The 12,702-nt window shown below is 31.4% G+C and overlaps 2 protein-coding genes across 2 annotated transcripts; one reads left to right on the top strand and one right to left on the bottom strand.

Annotated features, from left to right (window-relative positions):
* Positions 1 to 3,124: 3,124 nt before the first annotated feature.
* Pbp49 (PSEA-binding protein 49kD) lies at positions 3,125 to 7,357 on the bottom strand. Its single transcript, XM_026637574.2, has 6 exons — positions 6,822 to 7,357; positions 6,208 to 6,427; positions 5,794 to 5,898; positions 5,270 to 5,422; positions 4,405 to 4,590; positions 3,125 to 3,792 (listed from the first exon to the last, which is right to left on the bottom strand). Exons 1-6 carry the CDS (start codon positions 7,283 to 7,285, stop codon positions 3,478 to 3,480), a joined length of 1,443 nt encoding a protein of 480 aa, XP_026493359.2. The 5' UTR covers positions 7,286 to 7,357; the 3' UTR covers positions 3,125 to 3,477.
* Positions 7,358 to 7,873: 516 nt separating this feature from the next.
* Positions 7,874 to 8,978, top strand: LOC113398579 (immediate early response 3-interacting protein 1). Its single transcript, XM_026637380.2, has 3 exons — positions 7,874 to 8,017; positions 8,187 to 8,288; positions 8,786 to 8,978. Exons 1-3 carry the CDS (start codon positions 7,930 to 7,932, stop codon positions 8,839 to 8,841), a joined length of 246 nt encoding a protein of 81 aa, XP_026493165.1. The 5' UTR covers positions 7,874 to 7,929; the 3' UTR covers positions 8,842 to 8,978.
* Positions 8,979 to 12,702: the final 3,724 nt, after the last annotated feature.

The following is a 12,702-nucleotide window of genomic DNA, read 5'->3' as shown; positions in this document are numbered from 1 at the left end:
ATGAATGCCTGTAACAATCCTCCTTACCAAGCCCGATTGAATGGATGAAGAATTAATTTAAACTGGTTAATTAGATTAGTGTTAAGTAAAGAAGTAAAAAATAAGATCTCGTGACTGAGATTTCGGAAAGAATAAAATATTCCATTTTTTGTAACCTCTGATTTATTACCACAAGCCGAAAATTTTAAAAACCTTATTTTATTTTATTTATTTATTGTTTTGTAACCTTATTTTTCAAAGTTTAAAACGCGAGTGTGCCACTTGTTAACTATTAAGGTATTGTTCTAGCTTAACCCGGTTAAATAATTTGTTAGTAGGCATCTTAGGTGGCATAATTTCTAAGATAACACAATTTAAATAGTTGTGCAGTTAGTGTGTGCAGCGATTTTCGAGCGGGAGAAAGGTTTAAATAATATTATAATTTTTTAACAAAAAATTAGATAACCGAATCATATTTTTTTCTTCAAATTTAAATGAGACCAAACGAGGAGTAGGTAAATTAAAAAAATATTTTTCAATTCAATTCTTAAATGTGAAGTTGTGAGGTAAAATTTCCATTATTACATCAACAACTACTATATTTTCCCACATTTAACGATCTCCCTTAACTAGTAACTCACGTGTTCCAGTTCACGTGCGAGCCGCCCCCGCGGAAACATCGACCACCTGGACTCGACACTATCTTAATTCAGCAATTGACATAGGTATTCATAAAGTACGCCCACTAAATGCATTAGAGGTATAAATATAATCAGGTATGATCACTAATCACGATCTATAATCTTCTAGAATGATATAGAATGTATGTATGAAGTAATGATATGATAAAAAATCAGAAATACAAATAGCTTTTATTGCTCAGTATTTAATATGCATAATTAAACCTCTTAGCGTTTGTGAACTAATTTATGATTATCGCTTATTTCATTAACTGGTGTCCATTAGGTACGAAATTCTTATTTAGGATGAGGTAGCTCTATTCGAAAGTGCAAATCTCCTAAAGAAAAGTCCAAGCACTCGAAGAAGTTGGCAAAGGGAGATTGGCAGTATCATTTAAATTTTCTCCCTTTGTAACAAAATAAAAGACTGGCACAATACTACTTTATTATAACCACACCGCAAAATTTCAAACCATGAATACATTTTAAGGTATATTTTTTATAATTGGTATTTTTAATTTTTTTATGCCAAAATTGAGGAGAAGTGAAGATTTCAACTGCGTGTGGTCTAATCAACAAATCAGTTCACGAATACACTTGTGACTCAAATTTGCATGTCCTGGATATGCAAGTTGCACCTACGTTTTAATGAAGATAGAACGACTATCTAACAAGTCGTAGTTAATAAGCTACGTTGTAAATGACTTATTTGAAAAAAGATTGATGGGAACAATTTTCCATAAAATTATAATACATATTTTCATCTTGAAAATTTTGTATAAACAGATTTTATTAGTTACAGTCCTACCCGAATAATATTCTCATTTGATTGAATAAGTTACAAATTTATTTCTCAATCCACATTACGCATATGAGTAAAAGGCCGAGATATGGTGTATAAGACAAAAAGGTTCCAGTTTTCCTAAATTTGAAGTTGATGCAACAAACAGTGAACTTTAATCCTAACTGCTCGCTATGAACAATCCAACATATAATTTCCTTTAATTTTGTCATAATTATAATAATACAAGTAGAGTAGCAACTACATATCAGTTACATTCACAAACGTTTATCCTGTACAATCAGAAGTCACACGCGATGCATCTGTTCCGTCCTGTGACATCATCTATTTACTAACAATAACAAACCATAATCCACTGCTATAAAATCAACCGTAGCAGTTAGTTACAAAAAACGCACAATGTTATTGTTTAGTCTGAGTCGTTGAATTATTATTACTGACAGGAAGATCTAAAATTTATAAAGTCAAATTAATAGATACTTTGTACTTCTGGAATTTGAAATTCTGCAAGAAATTTCACTTGTTTACAGAAATTTTAAATAAAACCTTAAATAAATACTCTATTTATTGAGTCTACGCTAAACCGTTAGGCCAACAATGAGACTGGTAACATTGGACAAACGATCATAAGTTTGCGTGTAGATTTTTCATGCACTGCAATTGATCAAAGCCCTCTCGTCATCGATTAATTAATTTACTGGATGCTTAACCAGCGTAACTTGGACCATCGACCAATTTTTTACCGATTAAACTTATTACCATCTCCATTCTTCGTAACATTGGCGTAGCTATGGATCTGCACATTTAAAAGTGTTACTAAATTTTATAGATTTAGCATTGTTAATAACAATCAGAAGCATAACGATGCTTTTTAAGTTAATTCGAAAGCTTGTTTACGACATAAGCAACACCAATCAACAAAATATCGACTATAAACTTATATTTTTAGTTTTGTTACAAGCTTTAGTTTACCTTTCAATGCGTTTTTGGTCAAATCTTGTAGGCTAAATTAGAATCACTGCTTCTAATCCAATGGAGTTGATATTTTACACTATAGTACAATTCCGACAAGAATGTATTTTATCGTAAAGGAACTCCTCAACGGTCAACAGAATGAACTCAAAATTATTATTATTTTTTTTTTTTTTTAATTTGAATATAAAAAGAAATAGAAAAAAAGTGATTTCAATATCAATAAATAATGTAGAATCCAACGACCAGTGCAATCTCCACGCAACTTTCGATATCGATAAATGAGCAATAAAAGTATGTGTGATTGACGATCGTGCTTAGTGTGCCTGAGACTACTTTTTCGCTGTTTCCTAATAAGCAGACAGAAAAAACAATACATTAAACTATGATATGACATGTGATAAGTTTATTTATATATTTGCAGAAAAAAAAACTTACTACTAAGTACTTTATTCTAAAACTTAGTCATTTTTTATTGATTTCTATGATGCATGAATGCCTCTCATCTAAATGATCATTCTAGTGCTACATCAAGTCAGATTTTTTTTTAATTTTGCTTTTAAGATCTGATAAAGAGAAATAGTTACCCGATTAAGATATTTAAAATTTTCTTAAATCGGTGCAATTTGGGTGTAAGCCTATCAATTTGTAGGACAATAAATTATAGCCATTTTTGAAAAATAAAAACTAATCAATCGCTTAATAATGTGTAACTATTTATTTCATATCACAGGATAAAAAATCTTCTTATTTTAGTGTTAACAATTATTCTAATTTTCAAGTGTAATATACACGTCGTACTTTATTTACATTAGCTTATTAACTATTACAATAAACTTACATGGCAACGAGCCGAATGTAAACACACGATCTTATCAAGATAACTAAAGAAACAATGAAATACTGCAAACTGATCTACGTCTTCACGTTAGGTCTCTGAAGATACATAGATAGAAATCATAGTTCTTATCAGTCCTAAAAAATGAATTTTAACAAAATTAGTCGGCGTAAGATAACTATGACAGCAGACGCCACGGCACGCGCTCAGCCGGGCGGCTTGAGGAGGTTGAGCTCGTTGCCGCGGTAGGAGTAGGCGCGGAAGGAGCAGATCTTCTTGCCGTCCCGGTAGAGGTAGAGCTTGAGGCACGTGTCGCAGAAGAAGGCGGGGTCGAAGGGCACGCGCTCGCAGCCCGTCACGATCCAGCGCGCGCCGAACTCCGCGCACGTGGCGCAGTACACGGTCTGGTTGTGCGACAGCGCGCCGTGCGCCGGCCAGCGCGCGCGGCACTCGTCCGCGCGCAGCACGCGCACGCGCGACACCGACAGCGGGTGCTCGCAGCGCCCTTGGTGCACGTACACCTGCCACGCACTGCCGTTACTAACCACTCAGCCGCCCCTCGCCCGGACTCGCCGGAGGACGACGATAGGGTCGAAGGAACTTTGACTATTTTTATTTATTATAGTAGTCTATGCTTAAGATCATGATGGATATATTCTTAAATTTCTAATATCTTAAGCTATATGTATAAACTGCATTAACATTAGCACAAACTTCACGTTCTACTAGAGGGAAGAAAAATAAATATTGGAATCAATATACCAAAATGAATTTATACTACTCTTGTTAAAAATATATCCATGTTAATCTTTTTTTTTAACTCACAAACATCAAAATTGGCGTCATTTATCTTTGCCGCTTTGAAGTAGGCATCAATCCACTGGATAATATTCAAAATTGCTATCATACCAAAATGTCTAATCGTGTCTTTGCTTTTGCTAAACTATGATAGCACATCAAATTTATAGCCAAAACTAAAAGATGTTTATGAGGAGTCTCCACAACGTCTATTGGTAAATAAAATGATTAAAACATTTTTCTCAGAACGGAAAAGTTACATGACACTGTACCTCATTTCACTCATCTGTCTGAAACTAAATATCAATAACATTATATTTCTAATTACTCCTTACATCTGGATGGCCGAGTCTAATGACGATTTGGTCTAACGTCACTTCGGTCATGTCTTTGTGGGGAAATTCTCCTAAGCCTCTCTTGACGGCCCATTCGCGAATGGGCTTTGAGTAGTCGACGCATCCCTTGCGCATGTCCACATAAAATACATTATTTATGAACAGGAAACCAGACGGGAACACTTCCTGCAATAGATATACAATAATATACAAAATATATCTGGACTAACCAAAAAATTATATAAGTACTATGTACGTACTCTCGTGAGTGATTAAATTTTACAGATTTAAGAGCGCTTATACCGCGAGCGATTAGCTTTTATTACGAGACTTTTTAAAAGGAATTTTAAGCCAAGTATTTATCAGTTAATTAAAAAAAACACTATACAAAAGTTTTAATTATAAAATTATTGAAAACATGCATTTTTAACAAATAATTTGTCAAATATCAGTAATGTTTATTAAGGATTTTTTTCAATATATTCTATTAATAAGAGTCTAAACTTTTGTACTTCATTTTTTGTTAAGTAACTGATAAATATTTGGCTAACAATCCCTTTAAAAAATCTCGTGAAAACCACTAATCCGACATATACGCTCTTAACACGGAATCTCTAGAAATGGGTACAAAAGTTATAAATATAATCCTATATATTATTTACTCTAGTTCAATATTTTTTTTAATACGGCGCGTCATGATAGGATACGGAGTTTTAAATTTGAATATTAATATATTATGATTAATGACCCTAAAAATTTAAATTAATGAAAAATTATATATACATACATACCATATTTTTACAAGTTTCGGATTATTTCAAAATTACATAATATTACTACTGAAATAGTTTATCTTATAGTGTACCTTGGCGGAGGTGGTGGGCAGATCGTCCGGGTTCTCTGAGACGTCCACTCGCATGCCCACGTCGTTGGCGCACACGATGTGGTCGCGCAACACCGACAACTTGTGTCTGCCCAACAGCACTAATTCGTTACTAAATATCGAATGGCGGGTGTTCTGAAACGGTAATTCCATATTAATTTAAATACATTTCCAATCAATACAATCTTAACCCTTAAGAACCGACATGAGGGGATTATTTGTTATCATTGCATACACAAAATAATCTGCTAAATCGTTCTCTCGAGGCCTGTAGGAAAAATAGCCAATCTAAAATTAAAAGGTGACATGCAATAAATATTACACATGATAATGATTGAGTCGAAAGGACCCAGTAGTTAAAAGTGACCATTGAATATTCATATTATTAATTCATTTATAATTTATATCATGGACCTCCAAAGTATGCCTGAGCCCAGCAGTGGCATTATATGGTACTATAACATTTCTATAATTTTCATGAAATAAAAAAGCCTTGTAAAACTTACATTTCTAAATCTTCCATTGCAGTAGAAGGGCCGATATACCCTTATATGAAATACTAGGTCTTTACCGGGCTCCAAAGGTGTTAGAGGAATTTTGTAGTCATCATCCTACAAAAAAAAAATTATACTCAATTGATAGCCAATTGATCAGAATAAAAAAAAATTGGAGACACATGAGAGCTTTTAGCTAAAAAATCATACGTAGTATGATCTTTGAAAAAAAAAACAGATTTTCTTTTAATTTCAATTTGTTACAATGATACAATTTTTGTGATTGATGACTGTGGCAAAATAAACATGTCATTGCATATGTGATTTAATGTATTACAATATGAGTAATTTCTTTAGGGAAAGCATACAATAAAATTTCAGCTTATTCATTGAAAAATTTTTAAAAAACAACAAAATGTATTTTACCAGCGATGGTGGTATAACTCGAACACCTCTGTACTTAAGCTTTCTTGTATAGTGGTTATTAACATCTTTTTCGATTCTAAGTTTCAACTTCTTTACAATACAAAGATTTTCACCTGCTCCATCTAAATCTAGATTATCCACATTTTTATCTGGTAATGGGCCTTGTGTTGGATAAGTGGTTGGCATTACTAATTCAGCTCCAGTTTTTAAATGCATAGGACTAAAATAAAAGTATTCTTGTAAATGGCAAAACAAAAATGCCTACATGATAAAAAATATTTAATATCATAAATTGTAATAATGTTTTTTAAATTATTTTGAATTATTTTGTTACTAGATTTTCCTACAATTGGTGTTAGATTCTAACCTCTCACTCAAATATCAATCCAAATCAAATTACATCATTTTGTATGGTTTTATTCTGGTTTAAATGGTCAATGACCCAGTTTAATTACATGCGAAAAGAACATAATATTCTAGTTCCCATGTTTTGTGGCACATTAATATTAGTGTAAGTTAAATTTCAAATATACATTATTGTGTGGTCGCTTTATTTACAAATCTACATTCCATTTAAATAAAAAATATTAAATGATTACAAATATATTTGTTACCTGCAGTAAGATGCAAGTTTGTTAAATTCTTCATCACCTAAATCACATCCCACATATTCTCTAACTTTGGCATTCTGAAAATCTTGCAATTCAAGCCTACTTTTAGGTGCTCCAAATATAGGCATAAACTTAAATGCTTCTGGCAGATTCTTTGTGATAATTGGTGGTGTAACTATTTTACCTCTGACAGGGTACCATTTGGGACCTTTATCTTCTGCATATAATTTTAAGTGAAAGTTTTTATATGGCTCTGGATCTATTGTTGTGTTAAGATTACTGTTTTGAGTATTTTCAGGATTACTTAAGATTTCATTTGTACTTGAAGATGTTGTTGGTTCTAATTCGTTTGATTTATCTTTTATATTATCCACAGAATAGCCCTCAGAATTATCTTTAAGTTGTAACAAAGCTGCGTCGTTTGATACAGATTGATGTTCACAAATATCCCTAGTTTGTGAATCCATTTTTTTTTTGTAAAAAGCATTCAATTCTGTAAATACATTGTAAAATGCCCTATTATCCTATATCACTATAAAGATAATATAGCAAAAACAAATATTATATATCATTAAAAAAATAAATAAAGTGTTAGTACTTACTAGGTTAGGAAAATATATAAAGTTAACCTAAGTAAATAAGGAGTTTACAATCACTACGTTTGTTTAGAAAACAAAAAAAGATTAAGAGAGAATTGAGAATTCATAATATTTGAAAGCAAAAATAACAAAAAAAATGTATGACATTCTTTTTTTTAATTTTCCATTTAGATAATAGCAAAAGCTTTTTCTCATACAGTTTTGTCTTTTGCCAATAGATGACTTTTGAAATAAAATTTTTGTATAGTATGTTCCTGTGTATGAAAATCTTTTATAAGGAAAAAATATATGTATTGAGAATCTTTTATAAGGACAAGATAAAATAATAACTACAAAAAATATTAAAACATTATTTTAGATTCCAACAAGTATCCGATAAAAGACAACTTTACAGAAATTCGTGTCTTGTCATACTTAAATTACTGTCAAAAGTCAAAACAATTGTCTCTTCTTAATTCTTATTTACATCAAAGTTTGATAATTATATGATCAATTAATTATATACTATTAAAATGCTTACATTGTGGAACCTATTTGAAGCTTCTTTGCTATGCTTAAATGCCGTCTGCGTTCTCCATGAGGAAAGATTTATGCAAAAAAGTAAATTATAACCTTTCATCTGTTGCATATAAAATTTTAAAGTATAACAAATATTAAAATTAATCTTATGAAGGCTTCAGGCTGGTTTTTTTGTTATAAATTTGTTGATGTGTTTAATTATTTAATTTAATAAACATAGTACTACTATTTACAAGATTTTTACTTTCAGTGGGATGGGGTGCTAATAACCGAAATCAAGGATTTGAAGACCAGTCTTCAATGAAATACCAAGTTTTAAATTTAGTAAGATCAATACGAACAGTTACAAGAAGTAAGTAAACATTGGATTATTGCTACAATTGTAAATTGTAATATAATTAATTAGTAATTGCTATTATTCTAATATCAATTTAAACTCTAATATTAAATAAAACATTTATTGTTTTCACTGTGTAACCCAAATAGGGTTACAAATATACAATGTTCTAAATCCATAAACTAATATAATTAAAAAGTTTATAGGTGATTTACTTGATGACCATATTATTTTCCAACATTATAAAAAGTAACTATAGATCAAATTGTCTATAAATTTGATAAACAGTCTTTTTGACCTTTTTTTCTATAATTAAACTGATGTTGCCTTCTAAAGTTACCACTGTTATAATATTAAAACTAAATATTCAATTTAAAAATGTGGATACACCATCAGTTTGTGATTTATTTATACTTATATTATAAAGTGTAATATACACCATAAAACTTAGATATTTATGAAATTAATGCAACAACACAAATTAAAACTATACCATTTTTATTTTGTTTCAGTTCCACTCATTATATTGAATATTTTAACAATCATTTTTAAATTATTACTGGGGTGACAGATTATCAGAAAAAAAAATAGAACACATTTATTAAAGTGCAAGACCTCAGGTGAAAGTAATTTATGCCTACATTTTTTTTTATTATAAAATAATAACTAATAATATATAACACAAATTATATTTTATTTTCTCAAGTCCATTGTCTCTATATAATCAAACAAGGTGACATAGCCTATGAAACACAACCAAACCAAACCAGCACTAAGGAAGAATACTAATAAATATTTCACCAATTGCCCCTGAGAGTATAGTAGTGGTTAGTCAATAAAATATTAAGTTTTTTTTGTCCTCATTCAAATATTATTCTATACTAGCTGTGCCCGCGACTTCGTTCGCGTAGTTGTCGGAAACACTATCATGATTCAAACGATTTTGATTGCTCACGTCGGTTTTTGTTATTATAATCGTCAATAAGATTTAATAATATTTTTTACAGTACTTCAGCCTAGATTATATTTTTAGTTTTATTTTCTTGTGGTAGAAGAACATACTGATTTTGCCCGCAACCCGATCTTGACAACGCGACATATAGTTGGCCGTGTGAAAAGCAGTCTTGACGTAAATCGATTCCTACGTGTTTAAATGTTTGGCCCTGTGATTTATTAATGGTTACGGCAAAAGATAACTTAATGGGAAATTGAATTCTTTTAAAATTAAAAGGTAAATCATTTGGAATCATTGGGATGCGAGGTATAAGCACTGTTTGACCAACTGCCGGACCAGTCAAAACTGTTGCAACGATCACGTTATTGCGAAGGAATTTTACTTGAAGGCGGGTCCCGTTACATAAATTTGGTGGTTTAAGATTTCTGAGTAAAATTATCGCAGCACCTATTTTTAACTTCAGGGAATGTGGTGGAAGGCCGCTCGGGTTTAAAGAATTGAGAAACTCTTGCGGGTAATGGACAGCATCTTCTTGATCCATTACATTATCAATAGATGTGTAGGTAGTTATATCGCCTGGAAGTTTGGTTAAAATTAGGTTGTTAATTTCGTCAACGCTACTATTTCTCGCCGCCAATATTGCCCTTTGACACATCCATTGGTAATCTTTATTTTCTATTTCGACGATATTAGGGTAAACTTTTGATATTAAATCCTCTATGCTAGTCACTTTTTCTCCTAAATCGCGATCAATTTCAATTTTATTTTCAGAATGAGGTACTTTTCCATCTCCTATTAAAAGTAACTTTGAAGGAAAATTTGTACTTCCTCCCCCCAAATGTGCTCTCATATTCGTAGATAGTTTTAAGGTATGGACAAATTTCCATAACGGTGAACTTTTAAGGCAAGACCTTACAATGTCTGCTCTAGTTCCTCTTAAAATTAGCGGTAAAGTTTGTCTAAATAAATTACCAACATCTGTGTTTTTATTGCTTATTGTTATACGGTCAATTATGACAACCCTTTTCTTAAACATAAAAGAAATATTGTACAATAGTGTACGATTGCGAATATTTTTTTTGTTAACAATTCGATGCAGGTGTATCGACATCTGGATGTAAGACAAAAGAAAGAGTCAATTGTAAATAAATAAATCACAAACAAAATTCATACTCTGCCAAAACAAACAAAACGTTCAACAGGAAATGTAATAGTAAATCTGAATGACTTTTCTTTGTCTTGGATTAGGAGAAAAGTTCATGAATTGTAATACCTGACGGTAGACATGTTTGCTTAAACACTCAATTTTGATTCCAATTTTCTGTCATTATATAGGACCACTATGTACGTATAGGGTTTAAAAAAACATCAAGAAGAAGTGTATTTATCCATAGACCAGATTTACAAATTTGGAGTATATCATATATTTACAAACCTACCTTGGCTGACACCGCCTCCAAAAATAACAATAATTTTAACTATAATATGTTATCGTAATAACTTTGCTGGCTTTTAAATAGTCTAAATATTTTTAATTTCATTTTATGTAAAATAAAAAATATTGTGATCATTGTTTGTTATTCATAGGTTTGTGTTAAGTTAGATTTAAAGTGGGTAGGTACATACTTATCTCCTTGCGTGGAAACACAGAACGTACCTACATATTGGTAAGTAGAATAAGTTACTTGATTATTAAGTTGTAGAATAATAAGCAATTATTTTTTACTTTTTAGAGCATATTATTTTTTTTCTCTTTTGAAGTCGGTTTTTTTTTGTCAAAATTTTTGTTTCTAAAAGATTCGGCCGAGTATCGCTAACGTGCTCCTTAGAATTGTTCCGTTCCCTTCCGTACCGTTACTTTGTCATGGATCCTATGCTCAGAACCTTACCAAACTTTCACCATAGTACCCTTGAAGTATATCCTTTATAATAAAAAAAGAATCATTAAAATTGGTTGGCACAATTTTGAGTTATTCACCTATTTATCGCGCACATACATAATGCACATTTAAGACTTATATCGTTTTCAAAAGGATACCATCATCGTAACAGGATAAAATTAAAATGGGGCCCCACGGAAAGCACTACCTTTCAAACAAAAAAAAATTATCAAAATCCAGTGAAAAGTTATGAGGTAACAGACATATAAAAAAAAAAATACAGACGAATTGATAACCTCCTCCTTTTTGAAGTCGGTTGAAAACAAACAATATTAACTTAAACGTAATAAGATAAACAAACCGAACAATAAGAAGTTTAGATTGTTTCTCCTTTGGTGTTATTATTTCATAAGGTGATTATAGTACAACCGTGTTGAATATGCTTGAACGTAATAGAAATTACTTGAAATATTGAACCACTAATTTATTTGTGTAGTCATTTTAAACGATATTCACCTATTTGCTTATTTGTTTATTATATAATTTATTTTCTCAGTGATGATTAATCTGCATCGGTGAAAGTATCGCTCGCCATTTTGAACTTTTTTATGTGTGTAATGTAATTTTTATACCTTATTTATACTGTGAAACGTTTGAATTGTTTACTTGCAAAGTACGAAGGAATGTTCATTGAAATTTTATCTTATATCGTAAGTTAAAACTACAGCAGATTATGATTTAAATGTAATCGATTTTAAACGATAAAAAATAATGAGCAAATAAGCTAATAACAAAACCTAATTTTGATAAATAATTTAACTATTAAGAATGTTAATTTTTTTAAGTCGTTATGTGCATTGTTACTTCGCAGAACTACACCCGCGGGTGAGAGTGGCGAGCGCGGCGGCGGGGCTGACCCGCCTCCCCCTCATCCGCCGCCGCGCCCCGCCTGCTAGCACACTCTTAACAAATAGACGTATAGTGTCACGGACTTTTTTTTATTATTAAAAGAGGAATATATCTTTCATACACATTTTTTGAGTAACTTAAAACGTTTATGCTGCGCACGCATCGAAAGTCCATAAATGTGAATAATTTTCCCCGTTTTTGCAACATTTCTCACTGTCGCTGCGCTCCTATTGGTCGCAGCGTAATGTTATATAGCCTAAAGCCTTCCTCTATAAATGGACTATTCAACAAAAAAAGAATTTTTCAAATCGGACCAGTAGTTCCTGAGATTAGCGCGTTTAAACAAACAAACAAACAAACTCTTCCGCTTTATATATTAGTATAGATTATATTATTATAGTTTTATTTGGTATATTTTGATAATAGATTATTAATCTAAACAACTTGATACAACAGCAGCAATACTTAATATTGTTGTGGTCCAATTTAAAGGTTGAGTAAGCCAGTGTAAGAGGCACAAGAGACATCATATCTCAGTTCCCAAAGTTTGTGGCACATTGGCGATATAAGTAATCGTTAACATTTCTTAAGATGCCAATATCTATGCATAGTGGTTATCGGTTAGTATCTGATGGACCATTGTCAGAGCTCTAACTTATACCATTAAAAAAATTACTTAATAAAA

This window comes from Vanessa tameamea, chromosome 14, assembly GCF_037043105.1.
Source record: "Vanessa tameamea isolate UH-Manoa-2023 chromosome 14, ilVanTame1 primary haplotype, whole genome shotgun sequence".
Lineage (NCBI taxonomy): Eukaryota > Metazoa > Arthropoda > Insecta > Lepidoptera > Nymphalidae > Vanessa > Vanessa tameamea.
This window is presented reverse-complemented; position numbering and strand designations above follow the sequence as displayed.